Source organism: Neofelis nebulosa, chromosome 4, assembly GCF_028018385.1.
Source record: "Neofelis nebulosa isolate mNeoNeb1 chromosome 4, mNeoNeb1.pri, whole genome shotgun sequence".
NCBI lineage: Eukaryota > Metazoa > Chordata > Mammalia > Carnivora > Felidae > Neofelis > Neofelis nebulosa.
In genome coordinates, this window is record NC_080785.1 from 48,343,407 (window position 1) to 48,366,824 (window position 23,418).

The 23,418-nt window shown below is 45.0% G+C and overlaps 1 protein-coding gene across 1 annotated transcript in view; it reads right to left on the bottom strand.

The window, feature by feature from the left end:
• WIPF3 (WAS/WASL interacting protein family member 3) overlaps positions 1 to 23,418 on the bottom strand; it is an 85,498-nt gene that overhangs the window by 48,320 nt on the left and 13,760 nt on the right. Inside the window, exon 4 of the mRNA XM_058723551.1 lies at positions 13,803 to 13,954. Within this exon, the coding sequence (XP_058579534.1) occupies positions 13,803 to 13,954 (152 nt within the window). The remainder of the gene's footprint in view (positions 1 to 13,802; positions 13,955 to 23,418) is intronic.

The window sequence follows — 23,418 nt, forward strand, 5'->3', positions numbered from 1 at the left end:
GGGGACGACATACAAGAAGCTACAGCAGGTCAGAGGGGTCCCGCAGGTTAGTAGTGCTCTGGATGTCAACGCAGAAGAATTAAGGAACTGGGTGCTTGGGTGATTCTTGCTGGTCTTGGTTCTCCTGGGGTCAAGGCCTTAAAGTAACATTCCAGGGGTGCCTGGGTGGCTCAGTCGGTTAAGCATCTGACTTCAGCTCAGGTCATGATTTCACAGTTCGTGAATTTGAGCCTCGCGTCGGGCTCTGTGCTGACCGCTCAGAGCCTGGAGCCTGCTTCGGATTCTGTGTCTTCCTCTCTCTGCCCCTCCCCCACCCCACATTCTGTCTCTCTCTCTCTCTTAAAAATAAACATTAAAAAAAATTTAGAGTAACATTCCAGAATAGTGTATCCTTTTTTTTTTTTTTAATTTTTTTTTTTTTAACGTTTATTTGTTTTTGAGACAGAGAGAGACAGAGCATGAACGGGGGACGGTCAGAGAGAGGGAGACGCAGAATCTGAAACAGGCTCCAGGCTCTGAGAGCCCGACGCGGGGCTCGAACTCACGGACCTCGAGATCATGACCTGAGCCGAAGTTGGCCGCTCAACCGACTGAGCCACCCAGGTGCCCCTAGAATAGTGTATCCTAATACAGCTGTTCATTTCACCTAAAAGCTAAACCAAGGGAGAGTGTGTTTTTTGTGTGAGTTTAGAGTTTTCAAATAAAATCTCATTGGTTCCTCAAATCCTCCCTAGGATACTTTTCTCTCCTTGCTCACCCTCTTCCCATTTTGCACTTGAGAATCCAGTCTTTGAAGACAATGTTTAAACATCTATCTATCTATCTATCTATCTATCTATCTATCTATCTATCGTACAAGCTGGGGAGGAGTAGAGTGAGAGACAAAAACCCAGGCAGACCCTGCACTGTCAGCACAGAGCCCTATGTGGGACTCGAACTCACTAACCACAAGATCATGACCTGAGCAGAAATCAAGAGTCGGCTGCTTACCTGACTGAGCCACCCAGGCACCCCTACAAATGTTTCAAGATTTAGAATAGCTTTACTCTTTAGGCATTACCTAGCAACAATTAAAACAAAATGAAGCAAGTCCTTGACAAAGCCAAATGACATAAAATCAACAGCGGCCCCCTGCCTCTCCCCTAGAGGACGGTCTCCATTGTGCGGCCTGAGAGGGTGAAGGGCAGGGACTCCCCAGGTCACACAGAGGACACGGGTGAGGCAGATGAGCGGGAAGCTGGGCTCCTGAAACTCCTGCTTGGGGCCAGCCCAACCGGCACGGACACGTGGCTGGTCTCACCAACCCACTTCCCTGTGCCAAAGCGCAGCAGGAAGGAACACCATTGAATTTCAGAAAGTTCGCCAAGCCTTCCACGTCAGTCACTTGACCACTACTCTTATCCAAGCCAAACAGGCCAAGTCTGGCGCTGTTACTAATGGAATATTTATGCGCCTCGAACACAAAATCATATTGTTCACGTTCACGTAAAATCAATGGAGGGAGGAGGTGGTTTTGTATGGCCCTGGTGAGGAGAAGCAGTCATGGTTTTGTCCAGGTGAGGGTCAGGGATCGCTGATTCCATGAAGTATTTGGTCAAAATAAGGAAGGGGAGGTTGAGCTAAAGTGACATCTCCAAAGAGGGAAAGAGGAACTGATGTGTGAGTTTGCATGCTGCTTAGAAATTACTGGAATGGAAACGGGAAAACCAGTGTGCCAAAGAGAAAATCTTGGACACGAGGAAATGACCCTCACATCTTGCTCTGTCGGGCCCCGGGGGGAAAGGAAGATTATCGATCTCTGTCTCCTGACCCCCACTCTCAGGATCCTCCTGAGGGCAGCCTTTCCTGGCACAGAGACAGAAGGCCCCTGGACCCAAAGCCCCTAAAGTGAGTACAACTGACAACAGGGCCTGGCAATAGCTGAACCGATGCAGGAGGGTTTACTGTACTCACGGAGAGACGAGTGTGCAAGCCGGTGAGGCCGTGCTCTAAGCCAGGCTGTCGGGAGTGGTGGTAACCCGTGTGCAGCGGGCACAGTGCTCTCTGCCCCCTGGGAACAACCATTACCATTGGTGGTGAGCCTCTGCTTGTACCCATACTGACCCTAGCTTTCTGCAGTTGCTCGAAATGGGGGAAGGAAGGGCGCATGCTCCCCTCGGTGGGTGCAAATCTCCATGGTGGCCTTTGAGGAAGTGAGCAAGGACACGTCACATTTCCAGTGAGGCTTTTTCCCTTAGCTTTCCCTTAGGTTTTAAAAATCCTTCCTTTGGATACGATAAGGGCTTTTGGTGCATATTTTTAAGCAATAGTTATGGATTAATGGCCAAAAAAAAAAAAAAAAAGTAACTCACCTACCAGTCCTGGTCTGTGTTTGCACGAGGGCCCCCTGAGCCAAAGGAATGGGTTTTACTGGGCCATTTTTGTCCTGTGTGACAAAGCCTTGAGGGGCAGCTGTGCTCTCTATTCCTATCGCAGATCTGACCCCCAGCACGATTGTACTTTTTCTTCCTCCAGTGGAACCAATGGTAGTTTCTAAAAAATTTGAGTCTGCATGGCCAAAAGGGCAGACGTCTATATTTCACAGTTGTGGGTTTTACTTTTTTATTTTTATTTTTATTTTTTAAAGTTTATTTATTTTCCTTGAGAGAGAGAGAGAGAGAGAGAGAGAGAGAGAGAGCGTGAGCACAGGTAGGGGAGGGGCAGAGAGAGAAGGAGAGAGAAGATCCACAGCAGGCTCTGTGCTGTCAGTGCAGCATGGGCTCCAGCCCAATAAACGGTGAGATCACGACCTGAGCCAAATCAAGAGTCAAAATCAAGAGCCGAAATCACAACCAGTGACTGGGGCACAACCAGGCGTCCCAGTTGTGAGATTTAAAGAAGTCCCTGGATGCCTGCGATCTGACTTCTTGAGATGCGCTGTTCACCTGCTCCCGAACCCACAAGGTTTTGTTTTGTTTTCTTTATGCTATAACATATTTCCTAAGCTACCTCGAGGGCCAAAGCTTTTGCCTCAGAGTTGGTTTTAAAGTTCCTCTTCCCTCACCCGCCTCCAGAATCCTTCCGCAACACAATCACAAGAGGCATGCAGTCAGAGAGGAGACAATGTCGAAGGTGAAAATTCTTCCATATCTGGGTGGGGTGACCTTGGTGCTGAGAAGGGTTGCCGGCTGGGAAAGTTCTGCCTTAGTAATTCCCACAATGTCCTCCGTGCTTGGAGCAGAAAACACCAGCTAGTGCTAGGTGTCCTTGTCCCTGGGCACAGGACGGTAAAGGCAACAGTTTTACAAACCACTGTTTGTTATCTGGCGTCCGCACTAGGCCTCAAGGCTTATTTAAATAAAAAGTAGCAAGGGATATCGTGATGGCCAGCCTCACAGCTTCTCTGACATTCCCCTTCAGAGTCACTGGAATCAGGGATCAGCCTTAGGAGGGAAAAACCAAGCCATTCTGTGACCCAATGATTAGAGATAGCAGATCTGCTGTAGGGAGGTGGCACTAAAACTGTGACATTAACCCCAGAAAAACAGGAGCCAGATTACATGGTGGGGAGGAGGCAACACAGAGAATTTTAAGCAGACGTTCTATGCTTCCATGGCATAGAATTTCTTTATATCAACCAGTATCCCATCAGTGTTCAAATTCCCCCTGGCTGGTAGAGTTTTAAATGAAAGTCTGGGCCAGGCAGAGAGAGAGACCACACCATAACGTCTGAATCACAGCCTCCCGGAGCTGTCACAAGGCCCAGAGAACATCTTTCTTTAGATAGGGGTCCAGAGCCAGCCAGCTGTGCTGGAATTCTTTTTTTTTTTTTTTTTTTTTTTTATTTAAAAAAAAATTTTTTTTTTAACGTTTATTTATTTTTGAGACAGAGAGAGACAGAGCATGAACGGGGGAGGGGCAGAGAGAGAGGGAGACACAGAATCGGAAACAGGCTCCAGGCTCTGAGCCATCTGCCCAGAGCCCGACGCGGGGCTCGAACTCACGGACCGCGAGATCGTGACCTGAGCCGAAGTCGGACGCTTAGCCGACTGAGCCACCCAGGTGCCCCAGCTACGCTGGAATTCTTGCACGAGCATCACCGTGAAACCTCCCAGGGAAATGTGTGCCTTCCACCAGGCAGCCTCTTGGTCTGCTACTGCCCAGCTGCTTGTAAACCGACAAACCAAACAGCAGCTGAGAAAACAAAGCCTCCTCTACACGTTGGAAATATCTGGACCCGGCTTCCATTCCACGGGATCGTCCTAAAGGACGCACCACCACATCTCCACTTATTCCTCCTCCCCGGTTGCATGGCTGACGGCTCTGTTGCCGATTTCAGGTATTTCCTGCTACACCCCTGGTCGCAGGCCACTCAGCTCCGTGGGAGGCACGAGAGAGGAGAGGAGGCCAACCATTCACCTCCTTGGAATCGTGCTACACGAGCAGATACCGGCACAGTGGAGTTGGAGCCCCTGAGAACCCGGACGTGGTAAACTCTGCCCTGTGTTTTTGGACTATTTTCCGACCACTGGCCTAACTCCCCACTTTAAAGAATAACTCAGGCTTCCAACCTTGATCCTGACTTCTGGGGTGTGACCGCCTGCTCCACACTGGCCACAGGGACCCTTGCCCTCAACTTCCCAGTCCCAGATCTGGTTACGTGCCCAGCTGTTTCCTGGTCCCTGAAATAATAGCAGCTACCATTGACTAAGCAGGCACTGGATAAGCAACAGCTTCTATCAGTATTTTACTTGGATCCTCATAATAGCCCCATGATTTGTGCATTCTACACATATTTACCACTCTACGGGCAGTGTGCCTTACGAAGTCGTATTATTATTCCCATTTACAGAGAGAAAGGTGAGGCTCGGAGTTACTAAGGAATTTGCTCGACATCATATAGCTAGCAAGTGGCACAGTAGGGGTTCAGTTTCCAATCTGCACAATTCTAAAGCCCACATGTTTTCATTTTATTTATTGAATTAATTCATTTATTTTTAACACACCACACTGCATCACTGCATGATCCCTGCTGACCCTGATGTCTCGGCCCAGCGAGGGCTGAACGGACAATGGAGAACACAAACATGTTTTTACACCTTTAAGTTTTAAGTACTGTACACGGAGCAGGTGCAATCCTGCCTTCGCCAGCCTGAAAACGCATTCCAACTCCTCTATTGTGAACAGACCTTATTAAAATGGAAATCTACGGCTCCCATGTCCAAAACTGGTACATCGTGTCGCCTTCCTGGAGTTTTGAAATGTGTTTATGTAAAGGAAAGGAGCAAGGTCTATTCTCTTTGAAAAGAGTAACAAACTGGAACGGGTAGAGCTTTTATGGCTTTTAAAATAATAACTGGGTGTTAACTTTTGCTATCTCTAAATGTGTTACTTCTGCTAGAACTGCATTCGCCTTATAAAACATTCTTACTGAAATTTGAATGTGTTGAGGCTGTTCTGACACAACAGAGAACGTGTTCTGGCTTTCGAGACTTATGCAGGTATAAGACGTAAAGTGCTGGCTGGTTAGCTCCCAGCGGGTTTGCCTTGCAAGTTGTATTTTCGCAAAAGTCACTAGTTCAGGAAGTAAGGCTAGGTATTAAGTGCCTACTATGTGCCTAGGTCAGTACTAGGCACGGTCTCAGGGCCACTCACTAACTGCTCACCGGCCCCGTGATCCTTTCAGTTCTGAACTTGTCTGTTCTAGAGAGATCTCAAAACACTAGCAGGACAGGTTCAGTGCCTGATGCTCAGAGAAGCAAGCTTAGGATGAAAGGTGACTAATTTAGAGGACACGGGGCTCTTTAAAGATGAGATCTCAGGGGCGCCTGGGGGGCTCAGTCGGTTAAGCGTCCGACTTCGGCTCAGGTCACGATCTCGCGGTCTGTGAGTTCGAGCCCCGCGTCGGGCTCTGTGCTGACTGCTCAGAGCCTGGAGCTTGTTTCAGATTCTGTGTCTCCCTCTCTCTCTCTGACCCTCCCCCGTTCATGCTCTGTCTCTCTCTGTCTCAAAAATAAATAAACGTTAAAAAAAAATTAAAAAAAAGATGACATCTCAAGGATCCCATATGCAGGAAGCACATAATGAGGCAGCAACTCAAGGCACAAAGTTTCTGCTCTGGGAACAACCAATTGCACACTCAGTCCTACCATGACGGAGCAGTGATCAATGACAAGACCGGACTTCTCTGGATTCAGGCTCTAGGCTCCTCAGAGGCAGAGAGTGGGTAAGTCTGTGCAGCGAAAGCTCCACAAATTGGCATAATGGCTTGGTCAACGTTAAGGGCACAGTCTGCGGTCACAGAGCTCAGTCCCCACTGTGTGCCCAGTGTTGCGAGCAGCAGAGACCTCGAGCCATGAGACCATGAGTGAGCATCTACCTACACAGTTTTGTCTTGTTTTGTATAGTTGGGACCACACTACCTATAGGTAGCCTGCTTTTTTCACGCCATGCTACATGTCTTTTCATTAAACGTTCTAGAAAATGTGACTTTTACCGGTCGTCAACACCCGACTGCAGAGATGTGCCGGCGGGTCCCAGCACCGTCTCCCCTCCTACGGTTTTCTCTAGTGCATCTGGGCTGGATCTCTAACTGCCAGCGATAACCTGACACTGGTAGTGTTCTCCTTTTACGGCAAGAAAGGAAGGAGCAGTTTGGGGGAAGGGGGTCCACCCCCCACCCCCAAAGATCCCAGGCTCCAAACCACAGTGGCGCTCCTAAGTACGACAGGGTACATATGATGGGTCACTTGCAGCTTTTTAGGAATTGTTAGTTACGCTGTAGTTTAAAAAGCTTTCAAAGGCAAAGGGCCAGCAGATTGGGGTATAAGATGGATCTCTGGTTAGGGATGGCTACAGAGACGGCTGAGGCTTTCACGAGTGGCCCTTTGGCCTCACACTCCCATGGCACCTTCCTGCCTTATCCCTCAGCTCAGGTGCTGCAGGAGAGTGACTTACGCTCCTGGGCTCCTATGAAATTTGATAAAAGCCTTTCACGAGAGCTTGCAGGCTCTCTGGCCAAGTCCCAGGCATTATGAGTGCATAATCCTGGCCTCCAGCACACCCCTGCAAGCCTTTTCCTTTTTGTTCCTGCCACCCCTCCCATCTCACAGCTGCAGAAACAAGAAACACATTTAAATACCGCCCAGAATGGCCCTTTGGAAGGATAACTGGCAGGTCCTGCCACACCTCTCTCGCTCACACACCAAGTAGATCTGTTGCAAAGACAGGCTCTCCACTTTCACTGGAGCAGTGCTACTCCTTGTGGGTGCAAATGGGCACGAGAGGGAGAATCAAGTTTTTAAAATTACTTGAAGACAAAGGTGTAGTTTTGCAACGTGTGAAGCAGAGTCCACACGTCAATTTAATACTCTCCTAATAGCTTGGCCTAATGTAAACGCCTTCTCCTTGTCCCAGCGGTCACTGTGAATTCCGGGTTAAGTGTTCTCAATCCCTTATTAGCAACACTAATCAAAGTGTCAGAGCGTCATGAGAATCGGAGTGACAGTGTTTAAGAATTTTTTCTTAACCTCTCATTATTCCAAATACACCAGCAGACATGCAAATGACCTTTTCCAGAATATAGGGCAATATGCAATTCTACTAAGCCCCCCTTCCGCCTAGCACCCCTCAACTCTGCATTGTTTTTAGCCACAGCAAACACAAAACTCTGAAAAAGGCTTTCACGGGACTTCAGATACCACTCCATTTTCCACGTTTTCTTTCTTAGATTGACATGTTTTTCTATACCACGTGAGCTCCTGCATCCTAGAGATGGTGGGAAAAACCTCCCAATGTAAGCCACAGCTGATATTTCCTGACGCTGGAAAGTCCCCCTTGCCTGTGAATCATGCAATCCTTAGACTGCAAGGAGAAAAAAATAACGCAGGGTTTCCCGAATGCCAACAAAGACTCTGCAAATGGTAAGGAGGGACAGAAAAGCGCGGGGCCACAAGATGCTTCTCACTGTAATTTCCCTGAAGCATTTTAGTAAGTGCTATCTCCAGAACGGACAGGCAGAAATATATGGCACCATGATGTTTTCTTACTTAGAGTTTTGCTTTTCGTTGTAAATAAATGATTATCAAGCCAGTTTCCCCTTTGTTTTGAAATAATAAGATACAAGTTCTCCTTGGGGAATTGTTTTTTTCCTTAAGATGTTTAAGCTTGAGGGGCGCCTGGATGGCTCAGTCGGTTAAGCATCCGACTTTGGCTCAGGTCATGATCTCAGGCTCCGTGAGTTCGAGCCCCGCGTCGGGCTCCATGCTGACAGCTCAGAGCCTGGAGCCTGCTTCAGATTCTGTGTCTCCCTCTCTCTCTGGCCCTCCCCCCGTTCATGCTCTGTCTCTCTCTGTCTCAAAAATAAATAAACGTTAAAAAAATTTAAAAAAAAAGATGTTTAAGCTTGAAGAGCAACATTAAAAAATAATGCTGCAAGAATTTACAAACCTGCTTCTTAAATAAACACATGCTGTGGCCATGACCCTACCATCAGGCTTTCCCTTGGCCAACCCAACTCCAAAGAGTTTATCAGTTGGTCAGAGACATATATATTTCCTTCCTCTTGAGTAGACAGTGTAATGTGATTATGGCAAGAAAACAAAAAAACCATAGGCCCTCAAGGAGTTTATTCTCTCATATTGGACACTACAAAAGGGTCGTAGTAGATTTGAAAACAAAAGTTCAGTAAAAGTCTACTGCATTTTCAAAAATCAAATCCATTATATTTTCTTTAGATTTTTAAAGTTACATCCTGTAACCAAAGAAACAATAATAATTTCATTGTAAGTGGACCAATACACCAGGCAGGCAATTTTGATATTGTTACTGGATTTTAAAGGGATAAGACAAAAGACAGAGGATTATGGGGCAAGAAAAGAAGGGAAACAAGATGGTGAAGACTGTCTGGCTTTTAATTAAAGCTTGCTCCAAAACTTTAGCAAGTCCCATCTGCCCTCTTCCTGGTTCCACGCTCATGTTTTTAGAAAAAGAAAAGCTGCACGTCACCCAAGAAGAGGAGACAAGGATGGAGGGACAGGAAGGGAAGAGGTGAGAGGTGGGAGGAAGAAACCAAAAAGTTTTTGGCCCTGGTTTGATCCCCAGATCTTCCAGAGCTAAGCTGAAGCTTGACAGGACGCTTTCCATGACAGGGGATCCCACAAAACACACAAAATGCCCTCGGTCCTTGCAAAGGTTACATCTAGAACAACCTGCCACGTTGCTCCATGAGCATGTATGTTTAAAGTCCTGACCACCGGTTAGGAAGACATTTACCTCCCTTTCTCAACCCTTCCATGCAGATATTAATTCATGCATACATATATATTCACTCATTCATTCAATGAGCAGAGTGCCTGTTTATGAGCCAGGCACACAGAACTAAAGGACCACACAAAACATACAATGTGGCCCCCAGTCAAATAGAAACAAAATTAAAAACTGATAACTGCTATGAAGGAGGGGTTCAAAGTAGGTTACAAATGCCACCGTGGGTGTGAGGAAATGGTGCTCCAAGGAAGTGACATCTGAGCTGAGATGCACAGAAAGATCTTTCCAGGCAAAAGGAAGAGCAATGCTGAGATCCTAAAGTAGGAGACATGGCAGGAGGGGCACAGCAGAGGTCTGAGAGATGGGATGGGCAACAGTTAAGAGAGGGACGGGAAGTCCTTGCCAAGTGGCACAGGGGAGGGACAAGATCCAGTGCAAGTGTATCAAGATCATTGGCTGCAGGTGACCAAAAGAAGGCTGAATGAAGCCAGCTGGCTTGTAGGACAGGTGTTGGCAAGCTTTTTCTGTAAAGGGCCAGAGAGTAAATATTTTAGGCATTGTGGGCCAAGAGGCAAAATCATCGGTGTTACGTAAGTACAATACAACCAAAAAAAGAGAACAAAATTTCCACAACATTTTTACTGACGAAGTTCAAAATGTAATAATAATAGTAATAATAATAATAATAATAATAATAATAATAATAATAATGGAGTGTAATTTCAAAACTACAGTCTGATGAATGAGAAAATAAAATCATTCCGGGGGGAATAACAAGTTATTTCATTGGTGTTTTGCCACTGTAGCATGAAAGCAGCCACAGACAACATAAACAAAAGAGCATGCCTGCAGTCCAATAAACCTTTATGAGCTGAAATGTGAATTTCACATAATTTTCATGTGTCATGAAATATTTTTCTTTGGGTTTTTTGCAACCATCTGAAGAAGTGAAAGCCATCCTTACTTAGCTCACGGGCTGTACAAAAACCGGACCGTAGGTTCCGTTCTTGTTTGCCAACCTCTACTGGAGAAGATCCCACATCCGGATGTGTGTAATTGCTTGCTCAGAGTACATTTTTGGCAGGTGATTTTTACAGGGCGATGCTATGCATTTCTTGTCGCATGACTGCAAAAGGCTAGTGACATAAGGTCATTCCATTGTAGGCGACGCTAAGTTTACCATTTTAAAAGTACATTTCCCCCTTTGTAATTAGAAGTAATCTGGGTGATCCTTGGGATCCTATGCACGTTGTATTCCCCCAAAACGTTTCACGAGGTGTTTTTAGCTTTCATGGATGATCCTTGCCTGAGTCAATCATTACACTGGAAGTTACAAAATAATTTTGATATGACTTTAAATGGCCGCCTAGTATTTTGTGGATTGCATAATCAGGTTTTAATGAAATTGCCTGGTATTAAAATTTTAGATTGTTTCTTTTCTTTCTTTTTTGGCTGCTATTACAAGTCATGCTTTCATTTATATCCTATAGCTAAATATTTCATACATCTATGATTCGTTTCTGAAGGAGAATTACTTGAAGTGAAACTGTATCATAGAATATAGCCATTTTGTAAAGGGTTTTGATCTATATTAACAAATTGTGTTTTAAGGAATTATACCAATTTTTGTTCCCATTAAAAATTATAAGTGCTTGGTTCCTGATATTTGAGCCAACATTTAAAATTTTTTTTTTTTAACATTTATTTATTTTTGAGACAGAGAGAGACAAAGCATGAACGGGGGAGGGGCAGAGAGAGAGGGAGACACAGAATCGGAAGCAAGCTCCAGGCTCTGAGCCGTCAGCCCAGAGCCCGACGCGAGGCTCGAACTCACGGACCGCGAGATCGTGACGTGAGCTGAAGTCGGACGCTCAACCGACTGAGCCACCCAGGTGCCCCTGAGCCAACATTTAAAAAGTATCATCACTAGGGCACCTGGGTGGCTCAGTTGATTAAGTGTCTGACTTTGGCTCAGGTCATGATCTCGTGGTTTGTGGGTTTGAGCCCCGTGTTGGGGCTTATTTTAAATTGTTTAAATAAGTTTCTCCTTATTTTAAATTGCGTTTATTCAATTGTAGTGAGGTTAGAATATTTGTATTTCTTCCACCTGGTCATATCTTGTGTCCATTTTTCTACTTATCCTTTCCATATTGATTTGTAAGAGATCTTTATATACTAAGGATGTTAATTCTTTCCCTTTATTTTTTTTTTTAATTTTTTTTTCAACGTTTTTTATTTATTTTTGGGACAGAGAGAGACAGAGCATGAATGGGGGAGGGGCAGAGAGAGAGGGAGACACAGAATCGGAAACAGGCTCCAGGCTCCGAGCCATCAGCCCAGAGCCTGACGTGGGGCTCGAACTCACGGACCGCGAGATCGTGACCTGGCTGAAGTCGGACGCTTAACCGACTGCGCCACCCAGGCGCCCCAATTCTTTCCCTTTAATATTCATTGGGTATATTTTTTCCAAATTGTAGAAAGATGTAATTATAAAAAATTATTAAAATTTACATGGTCATTTTCCTCCTCAAAAAAATTAGGAATGGAGGAGGGAATGGAAAAAATTAACCAAATGTAGCATTATTTTTATTATGAACTTAAGTATCTTTAAAGAAAAAGAACTGCCTAATGAAATTTAAAATTATCAGCATTCAAAATTCTCTTCTGATCTTGGTTACTTATACATATTATTTAGCTGATTTCATTACACACAAAATGTGCATTGTTTCTAATCCATCATTCCATAACTACTTGCCATAATAAGCACAGTTATAAATGTAATTTTTAATTAACTCTATGACAAAATGCAATTTTTAATTAACAGCATGACTTAAATCGCATTTAGTTCTTATAAACCATTTAAGGTCTAATTTTTCACTAGAATACACAGCATTACTGTGCACATCCTTGTATAAATTCTTTATGGTTCCTTTAGGGTTAAACTCTTAAGTCATTCTCAAAAACAAAACTACTCGATAACCGGAGGAGAAAGTATGATACGTTTAGGTTTTTATGGTTTTCCGCCAGAGAATGTTCCAGAAAGACTCATTCAACGTTTATTGAGTCCCAAGTATTGCAGTGTCACCAGCAGTGTTTAAAAGGGCTTATTTCCCCAATCTCCAATGATATGGGTCTTGATAAGTTTATTTATTCTGGCTAAGTTTACACTGTTGTGTATTGTGGTATCTGAACTTGTTAAAAGTGGCACTTCCTCAGTGCTGGCTAGTCCACACAAGAGCCACGTGACGGTCCCATGTATGTTTCCTTCACTTAGAAACTTCATCTCCTTTATCCCTTGTGGGATCAAATTCAGCAGGGGAACTGCAACACTTACTTCTATTCTTCCTATACTGGTTGGAGAGCTTTTAGATATAATTCACGTTATGTGTTTTCTTTCCACTCCCTTCAAGGGCAAGAGCCACGTTTCAGGATGCGTCCCTGGCATGTTAGATATGGTCAGCACGGAAAGCAAACGTCCCGGGGGTGGCACCCAGGCATGCCCTCACTCTCACCGGGGCGGGGGATGGCAGGCGAGGGTCTATTCCCGGCTTCTGCGGACTTGGTTCATATCATCCCTAGGCAGCCCTGTCTCTGCGTGCACATCACCATGGCATCGTATCTTTCATTTTCCCCTGGAAACAGGAGGTGTGGTCAGTGCTAGACCTGGCTTTCTGCAGTGGCCCGTGGAGTGGAGGCTCAGTGGGGAGAAGTGCTCCAGGTTTTCCTCCCAAAAAAGGTTCACTGTCAGCATTAAGCACTGATATTCTTCTAAGATGAGAGGGGGCATGATCGCACCCCCAGGGAACATACGGCAAAGTCTGGAGACACGTTTGATTGGCACGACTGGGGGTGCTCCTGGCCTCTAGTGGGTAGAGGCCAGGGATATTCCTAAATATCCTACAAGGCACAGGACAGCCTTCCGCGACAAAAATTATCTGGCCCCAAATGTCAGTGGTGCCAAGGTTGAGAAGTCCTTTCTCTAAAACGAAGTAACTGTCCTCTGTGCCTCTTTTTCTAAACCCAAACTATTACACCGAAAAACAGTGTCCAGTAACACAGACGGGAATGGACTGAATTCAGTCTTGTGTAGATACGGAAGTTTCCTTTAGAGATTTATGTTTCATTGTGGCATTTCGCACGACACTTCTCTTCTTTGCACCCAGAACTAGGCAACTGAAGCCCAAGCAATGTGATCACCACCCAAAGGGCACACTGGAAGCCGACTCAGCAGCACCCCACATCGGCTGGTGCACTTTGCCTCAGTTAGGGGGTCTTGGGAAACTGTATTGCGCAGCAGGACTCAGAAGAGAAATTACGCAGATGTTTGTATACAACACAGAGACAGAAGTGGGAGAGCTCCGGAGGAGTGGGGAGAGAAGTACCTGGCCGGGCTGGCTTGGAATCGGACCCCGGAGCCCCCAGAGGCAGCCCCGAAAATGCCACCTGCCACAGGGGAGGTGGTTCTGAACACTGAAAACCTTCTGCTCAAGTGCATTCAAAGCAGCTTATACTCAACAGTGAACCAGACTGACAAACTGCAAAACAGCAGGTCTTACCGGGGGCGCTGGTGGGGGGGGGAGGGGGAGGAGCTCCCAAAGGTGGGGGAGGTGGAGGCAGAGGAGGAGGTGGTGGTGGTGGTGGCACTGGCATATGTCACAGCGTTGGTGTCTCTTGCTTACGAATGGTCCCCAGGAGAATGGTTTCTGCCCTGAAAGGGAGAAAGAGATAGTTTCGAATCCGGATGTCTTTATCCATGTACAGGTTAATATGTGACACGCAGACACTTGCATGTAATGGATGGCTTCTTTCTTTCACTTGTGCATTCATTCATTCTTTCACTCATTCATGCTTTCTATGAATATTAAATGCCCACCGTGAGGCGGGCATTGTGTCAAGTGCTAGACACAAAAGAAGTAGCTAGATTTTAGACAGAATTATGTGATAAAACTGGTAGAATTTAGCTATTTATGTCTCAATGTCAGTAGAATATATGTCAACGGCAATACCTCACTCCATCATGATTTTTCCAAACAACTGCGTTCGATCTCCTTAGCATCACACTTTTAATCATTTCTGATGCAATTTAAAAATATTCTGTACGTGCTCCAGTTTTCCTAAGCAGAACAAATGGAATGAAATGTCACCTTTCTGAATGTCACGGGCTCAACGTTGCTCATGATGCCAGCCTTGAACCAGGCTTACCACGTGCATTAATCATTCTCCTGCTTCCTTCTCTACTGTCAGCTCTTACTTTTCTTTCTGTTGTTGTGTTGTTGTTTCTATACAGTCTGGTATGTGCCACATAGAGGGCTTTGGAGCACAGATCTGCAAATACGGTTCTGTTTCAAACAGCTAACGTTATAGGATGTCTGATCTGCAAGTAAGTGTGTTTCTCTGCGGAGCAGGGCCACTTGCGTGCACGTGTGTGTCTGTGCGTGTCTCAGAATCCGCATCAAGACATGCCAAAAAAGCCTATACTAGATAAACTATACTTAAAGCCTATACTAGATAAAATTTCCACCATGTAGAAGAATGAGGGAAACCTATGTCAGAACCTAACCACAGTTTAAGTGGAAATAGAAATAAACATCTGACTTAGGCAGGGGTACTTCTGTGTTCCTTCTGTCTCTGAGGTTACTGGAAGGCCAGAACAAGGCCTGTGCCTGTTTCTTTAGCTCTAAACTCCTGCGGCATTTGTACTATTCAATGTTAATATTCTTATCTCTTAGAGGCGAGAAGCAATTCTGTAACCTGGTACTTTGTTCTTAATCTAGTCCACAGGATTTTGCTTACTTAATTCGCGTTCTCTTTACCTCTGTGGCTGCTATGCGACCAGCTAATCACATGAATTTCCACAACAAGCCTCTGAGGTGAGTAGTGTAGTCCCAGTTTTATCGGTAAGAAAAATGACATTCAAAGCTATCAAATAGCCTGCCCGAAGTCCCACATAGCTATCAACTGGCAGACCTGGGATTGGAACCCAGGCTTCCCAGGCTCTAAATCCGGCCTCTTCTCAGTGTGATTTTTTTTTTTTTCTATTGTGGTAAAAGGCATACAGTGTAAAATTGGTCATTTTTGTAATTTTAAAGTATACAGTTCAGTGGCATCACGTGCATTCACAATGTTGTGAAATCAACACCACTATCATTCCCAGAATTTTTCATCGTCCCAAACAGTACACCCTAAGTAATAACTTCCCCCTAGTCCCTGGTAGCTTCTATCCTACTGCATATTACTGTGCATTTGGTTATTCTAGGTACTTCAAATACAATATTTGTCCTTTTGTATCTGGCTTATTTCATTTAACGTCTTCAAGCTTCATTCGTGTTGAAGCACGTGTCAGAATGTCTTTCCTTAATTGTATGTGTACGCATTTTGTCTACTCATTCATCTGTTGATAGATACTGGGGTTGTTTACACCTTACGGGTGCTGTGAATACTGCTGTGAACACTGGTATGCAAATATCTCCTTGAGACTCTGCTTTCAATTCTTTTGGGCATATACTTAGGAGTGGAATTGCTGGATCATATGGTACTAGCCTGTTTTCAGCAGGGTTAAGAATCCCCTAAAGGGCATTTGGGTGGCTCAGTCAGTTGGGCACCTGACTCTTGATTTTGGCTCAGATCACAATTTCACAGTTCATGGGTTTGGCTCTGAGTGGGGCTCTGTGCAGACAGTGTGGAGCCTGCCTGAGATTCTCTTTCTCTCCCTCTGTCTCTGTCCCTCCCCTGCTTGTGCTCTCTCTCTTTCTCTTTCTCTCGAAATAAATAAACTTAAAAAAAAAAAAAGAATCCCTTAAAACTGTGCAAAATTTAACATGGTGTAGGCTATACATGTAAGTTCAATTTCCATGTGGCAAGAACCCTTGATAGTTTTTGTAAGAGTTCCAAAGAGATGCGTGAGCTGGTCACCGTAGGAGACCGCAATTGTCTTATAAAGTATTCCCCTGGAAGTTACTCACGCCTGGTAATTTATGTGTCACCGTTTCTTCCCTTGACAGTAAAACAAGAACAGAAAGACTGAAAAAAAAAAATACTCATCCAAGTCCAGAGAGTAAAACTATACTAAAATTGGGCAGAGACCCCAGGTGGTCATTGGTACTCCTTCCAGGTAGTGGCCATGTCATTTTATTACACAATAAAATGTCAATTGTCACTAGACAATAATGGAGAGTCAGATGAAGCTGGCATTTTACTGGCTGAATGCTAAAGCAAGTTGGATGTGAGCCCACAGTTTAGCTGGAGCAAATATGAATGATCAGTGATTTGCATTTTAACAATTTCTTTCATAAAAGGCCCCGGGTATACGTTTTTATTATGATCCTTAATTCAGTGGCAAAATAATTTCATTCCGAAATTGACAGTAGGGATTAAAGACTTGGCTGAACTATTCTCGAGCACGAGAAAATCTAGAGGTCTCATTATGTGAGGCTTACATCTCTTAAGCAGAACAGATGAGAGGAGAAAGACCTGCTTCCTTTGGTGAAGAACTGAAAAGGGATTAGAAAAGCAACTTCAGAAACTTAAGTGTCGGGGCACCTGGGTGGCTCAGTTGGCTAAGCGTCCAACTCTTGGTTTCGGCTCAGGTCATGATCTCACAGCGTGTGGGTTCGAGCCCTGTGGTGTGCTCTGTGCTGACAGTGTGGCTTCTCTCTTTCTCTCTCTGCCCCTCCCCTGTTCACTCTCTATGTCTCTCTCCCTCTAAACAAACAAACAAACATTTAAAAAAAGGAGCTTCAATGTCACTTACATAAAGGTTTTGTCATCTAAGGAAAAATGACCATAGGAAATAATTAAGGAGAACTGTGGCAAAACTATTCATGTAACCGATCGGCACGAAGCTAGATTATATTTTCCAGCCTCCTCTGAAGTTAGATGTCACCATGTGACTGAGCTGTGGCCAAGAGAATGAAGGCAGATGTGATGGGCTCCACTTGTAGCTGGCTCATAAAGACCTTCTACCCACAGCTTTCCTCTCTTCCTCCATCCACTGGCTGCAAGCAAAGGTCCTATGTGTGGGCACAGCCACAAGATATAAGGAATCTGGGTTCCTGACTCCCCTCTTTAAGGCCATGTGCCAAACACTTGACTGGGTTTTACATGAATGAAAAATGGACTTCTACTGTGTTAAGCCATGGAGGGTTTGGAGTTAATCTATTTTAGCCACTAATTTTTAAGCTACCTAATATAGGAACCTAATAGAATATAGCCAATTCCCATTATTTGTGGTAGTTATATTCTTTTTTTTTTTTTAATTTTTTTTTTTAACATTTATTCATTTTTGAGACAGAGAGAGACAGAGCATGAATGGGGGAGGGTCAGAGAGAGGGAGACACAGCATCCGAAACAGGCTCCAGGCTCTGAGCTATCAGCACAGAGCCCGATGCGGGGCTCGAACTCACGGACCGCAAGATCATGACCCGAGCCGAAGTCGGCCGCTTAACCGACTGAGCCACCCAGGTGCCCCTTGTGGTAGTTATATTCTTGAAGTTGCCATAAGCACTGAGTTAGCAAATACTGAACCTCTGCTCTTAGCAGAAACATAGGATTGGACCCCTCTGGACATCCAGTCACAAGATTTTTGTCAATTCATTAATATGTAATCTTGTTTTATGAGTGTTTCTGCTTAAAGACACCTAATTTAATATATATTGTTGGTACATTAACTTGAACTCATGCCAACAGCATTATAACTCGTGCCTGAATGAACGTTATCTAACACACATTTTCCCCATAAGGTACATCACAGCCTTTTTGTGCTCAAGGACACTAGACAGCACTTCAGCATTATATGCCAGAGGGGACATTTAAAACAGCAGACCAGGGGCACCCGGACACTCAGTTGGTTAAGCGTCCAACTTCAGCTCAGGTCATGATCTCACAGCTTGTGAGTTCGAGCCCCACATCAGGCTCTGTGCTGACAACTCGGAGCCTGGAGCCTGCTTTGGATTCCGTGTCTCCCTCTCTCTCTCTGCCCCTTCCCCATCTCTCTCTCTCTCTCTCTCTCTCTCTCTCTCTCTCAAAAATAAACATTAAAAAATTAAAAAATAAGACAGACTCACCAGCAATTAGCACAAAAATTTGAAAAACATGGCACTACACAGAATGTGGAAAGAACGCCTGTTTACAGTAGGACAGCTGAAACAAGAATACAGAGGGCTGCCTCGTTCAACCTCAGCTGGGAACAGACATCCGTGCACGGGGCGACTCAAGATTTTCCCCTACTCTGTGCGTGTCCTTGAACAACCACGGAAGTGCCTGTGAATACTGACTTTGGGGTTGGTTAGCAAACTATGGAATCTGTGAGTAATAAGGATTGGCTGTAACTTTTTGAGCCCCCTGTATGTGCTCAGCACCGTAGTAGGTACTTATAATACACCGTTCTGTTTAATGCCCTCAACGACTCTGTGGGGGACGCTGGCATTTCCTATGGTGGAGAACTGGATTTTGACTCAGACACATTACTTCGTTTCTGGTGAATTTCAGAGATGAGTTAACGCTCTGGCCTCTGGGATCCAAGACCTCATTTCTTTGTTTCAGTAACTTGGCATAATTCAGGTCATAGGACTTCTCTGTTTCCAGTTAGCAAAGGTTTTTAAATATTTCTGAGACCCTCAAGTGGAAAGGACCGGATACAGGGAAGTATAATTCTCCCACTTGCTCTCCCTGAACCTGAACACCACTTGCCGTCCGTTAGCTTTATCCTGAGAGATCTGAGCGTAAGTAGGTGCCACGGGGCTTCCGGCTCGCTGAAATCGCCGGCGTGATTTTTTTCAAACTTGAGGATTAAAGGGTATTTTTACATGCGGTACTTGATGGCTGTGAAGGCTTTTTCCTGACAGATAAAATAATTAAGTAATTATCTAGAAAAGTAGTTGTTAAAATCTGACAGTGAAGAATGCAGAGCTCCAGGAAGTCACAGGCTGTTCCCATGAGCTCTTTGAAGCTTTGTGCTCTCCCGACACATTTAAAACTGTTATTTTGCTCTGTAATGTATTAAAAAGTGTCTAGGGTAAAAAAAAAAAAAAAAAGCCAGATTCTCAAAGGTCTTGATATTTCCTCCCACCTCACAAAATAACTCTAGAAAATAGCGTTGGGATGCGGGTTAGATGTTCAAGCAGCGAGTGTTAGAGGGTGTCCAGGCAACGACTGATGCCACGTCCACATGAGACCCCTGAGCACAGGGGACCATGCTGCTCTGAGAGTCGGACAGACCGGGCCCTACTCATGCCTCTGCTTTTCCCAGCTGTGTGGCCCCTGGCCAAGTCACTTAGCCTCGGTGGGGGGTGGGGGGGGTCTCATTTTTTTGATCTGTGAAACAATTCTAATGCTTGACTCTTAGTTCGTTATCGGGACTAAAAGACGGTACCTGAAGAACTTCAGGGAGGCCGTGACACACAGCAGACGCATAACTGGAAACTGTACATCTCATCATCACACTATCACCACCTCCTTCACCACCAAGAACTACAATAAAAGGTGGAGTAGGGTACGTGAGGGCTGGGGAGTGCCGAGGAATGTCACCTTTAATTCAGAGCCGGGGGTGGGGGCGGCAATAGGTACACGTTTTGGTAGAAGCTATTGCGTGTTTCCGCAGGTGCAGAGGTGGCTCCAGGAGGGCTGTGGGCACAGAGGCAGAGATACAGAAGTGGGAGAACGTGAGCAGTCTGGGGGGCGCTGTAGGCGTGGTGGAGAAGAAGGAAAGGAAAGGCTGGAACCACAGAGGGGCTGAAATGGCACGACACCGTTCTGCAAGTGTCTCTTCTCTCGGGTGGGGGTGGACATCTGTCTTGTTGTGGCCATCCATCACCTCTTGGACACTTTTCCTATGCCTGAGGAATTTCTCCCAGGAGTCCTGCCTCCCTCAGCCAGAAGCCAGGAGCTCCTTTTCCCAGCATCCCTTGCGCAGGGAGCCGACTTGTGACCACTGATTCAGAGGTGAGGAAACAGTGGATGGGCAAGGTGTGTGGGAACCCTGGCTCCCGGGAGTGACGGTCTGGGTCTGGAGGTGGAGGCCCCCCTTGAGCTCTGGCTGACTGATATTCAGTGGGAACGCAAGACCAGTATGGGCCACATCCTCCCAGTTTGCGCTCAAAGGCCCCAAATCCAGATTTTTGTGTGAAATCCAGTTTTGAAATGTGGCTACCTAATTCAGAAAGCACTTTTAAAAATCACTGGGCCAAGAGAACACATCTGCAGGTCCCACAGGATCCACAGACCGCCACAGTACAATCCCTTTACCAGGAGCTAGCGGGAGTCGGGGGGAGTAGGTGGTAAACCCTCCCTCCTACCCCTCTGTTCCCCTTCCTGCCCCACCGGATTCAGAAAGAGATGTGGACTGGGCTTGCCTATGTCATTAATATAAAAAGTTACATATATATGTACACCAACTGAGCTTTTTCAGGGAGAAATCACTTACAGTAAGGGATTTTACACGCTAGCTGCTTTTGTCAGAACGATACACTCACTTTTCTCCCCCCAAGGGTAGTTTACAGTTGCTCACAAACAGAATGTGTGCCTATTTTTAAAACATAAGGAAGAAAGATTATTGCCACTATTTGACAAAAGCTTCTTTCGCTGGTTCTTAAAATACATTTCAATAGGAATCTGAAAATAAGGTTCTCTGTGTAGTCATAACTTTTTATGTTTTGTCACTGTTCCACTGAGTCTCTTTGTTTCTTTGCCTATGAATTGGGGGTTCAGAAGAACAGAGATTTCTTACCTCTGAACTAATAAAGGCGAATGAGCCCCATGGGACAAGCCATTGCTTGCATTATGGTCTCAGCCGGGTCCCGCCACCCTACAGATCAGTCATTTATTTATCAAAGGTGCCCTGCGGCCAGGAAATCATAACCCACAAGCCCATGAGCACATAAGGCACAAATAAGACATTTTCTCGAAAAGCATGTGGCAAAGCTGCCAAAGCTGTAAGGAAAAGGATAAAGAAAAAAAAAACAACACCCTTTTCTCCAGGTGATGGTGAAAATCATCTATGTGTGCTCACTTTCTGCTGTCACTTCCTCATTGTTGGATGAGTAAATGGGCATAGCCCTCTCCTGGGACTTCCCACCTGTCCCATACACCACCTCTCCCACTTAACACTGTCCTCTTCTGGCCGAATGAAAGTTGGTATCCTCACTCTCCTTAATGGTATACAAGTCCTGGAGGTATTTAGCCTTTTGGGGGGAGTTGGGGCATGTTGGCCTAAGTAAGCAGGGAAGCGGGGGACGTGGGGGGGGGTAAATATAAACCACATAGAAAAATACTTGAACATTTGAGTTCTAGGTAATAGTAAAACAAGTTAGCTCTGACGTAGCATAACCCTTACTATGTATCTGATCCTGTTCTTAGGGCTTTTGGTATATTTGAATATTTGTATATTTAAGCACCATAACAGCCCAGTCAGATAGATAACTACTATTATCCTCATTCTTCGGAGGAGGAAACGGAGGCACAGAAAGGTTAAGAAAACTATCCAAAGTCACACAGGAAATTAGTGGGGAAGCTGGCATTCAAACTTGGGGTGCCTGGCTCCAAAGTCCATGCTCTTAAGCACCATGCTAACTTAAGTCACTTGAAAATACAGGGCACCTGGGTAGCCCAGTTGGTTAAGTGTCCAACTTCGGCTCAGGTTATGATCTCACAGTTCATGAGGTTCGAGCCCCCGCATCGGATCTTGGATCTTGTAAAAATGTAGATTCTGATTCAGTCATCTGGGTGGGGCCCAATATTCTGTAATTCTAACTAGCTCCCCGGTGAGACCAACCCTGCTGGCCTGGGCATCACAGTTTGAGCGGCTCTAGAATGTGGAAAACATGTAAGAAAGGCACAGTGTCCGCCCCAGACCTACTGAATTAGAATCCTTGGGAATATCTTATCAACAAGTGATTTTTGTGCCCGCGAAAGTTTGAAAAGCTCTGTTGCAGAATATCTAGCATGATGAAACTCTCTGTCCCACACCATTGGAAGAGCCTTTACTGAAAGGCTTTCTATAGACTCATTTAATTTCCGCAGTCTGGATCCATGAAAATGGCATACCGGACTTGGAATTGACGCACAAAAGTGAGAGGGAAACTAAGCTGAGTGCCCACTCACCTCTCACATCTGTGATCTGGAGGACTTTTAATACCTGAGAAACACCAGCGCTGATGACAATAGCTCCTGGGGCTGAATCTGCTCGGCCCTCATCGGAGATTGTAGTTAATTATCTGCTGAAATGCTTAAAGGATTAATGCAGACTTGTCTATGTGAGTTCCACAATGAAGACATACTTTAACCACAATCTAATATGAAACCTAGTAAGTCACACCTACAATGAGCTCACAAATTGGTTTCCTTTTAGAAGACTCTCAGGGAAACGCAAATTTGTTCCCAGATCATTCACTGAATTCATTATAATATCTGAATAGTATTTGGCGAAGGGAAAAATGGAGATATTGATAATATTTATCATTGACTCAGGTATTTAAATTATAGCTAAATGCCATAAAAATTGTTGTGTGTGAGGTTCCTAAGGGTGAAAGCAGAAAATATTGATTTCCTGTCTTTTTTTTTGCTGCCTTTGAATGAGCTAAAAGAAGAACAAAGCTTATTAAAAATACATGATATTAATCACACATTTATAAGTAAGTCTCATTTTATACAACAGCTATCCTTCTGAAAAACGGCATCTCTAATTTTGGAAAATCGAGGTATGCTTTAAGTATACAAAAGGAGTTTGTTATTCAATGGAAGCCCGTAATCAGTGTTATAAAATAATGAGTCATTTTGCAAAATAAATTACCACCTCTTTAATTAATATATTTGATGATGTTAGATTTTATAAGGAGGGTGCTTTTTACTTTCTAAGGCTAAGGTGGTAACTTTTCACTTAGGATGTGAGTCCTCCTAAACTTTTGAGAGACAAATCCTTTCTTTTTAAGGGTCACTTTTGAGACTTTAAGTATTTTCACCTTATTCCTACTGTTCCAGCTTGGGCCAGAGAAGGGCCCAGCAGATTCCGGCACCTCTAGTCTCACGTCCTGCCTGAAGCTCTGCTAGAACGTCAAACAGTCTGCTTCCAGGAGCCACCTCATCTCTCGCCAGGGAGATCCCTTCCCGTGGCAGCAAGCACAGTTCAGTGACAGCCAAGTGACTAGAGGCCACGCCTCTCAGACCACAGGGCATCACTCC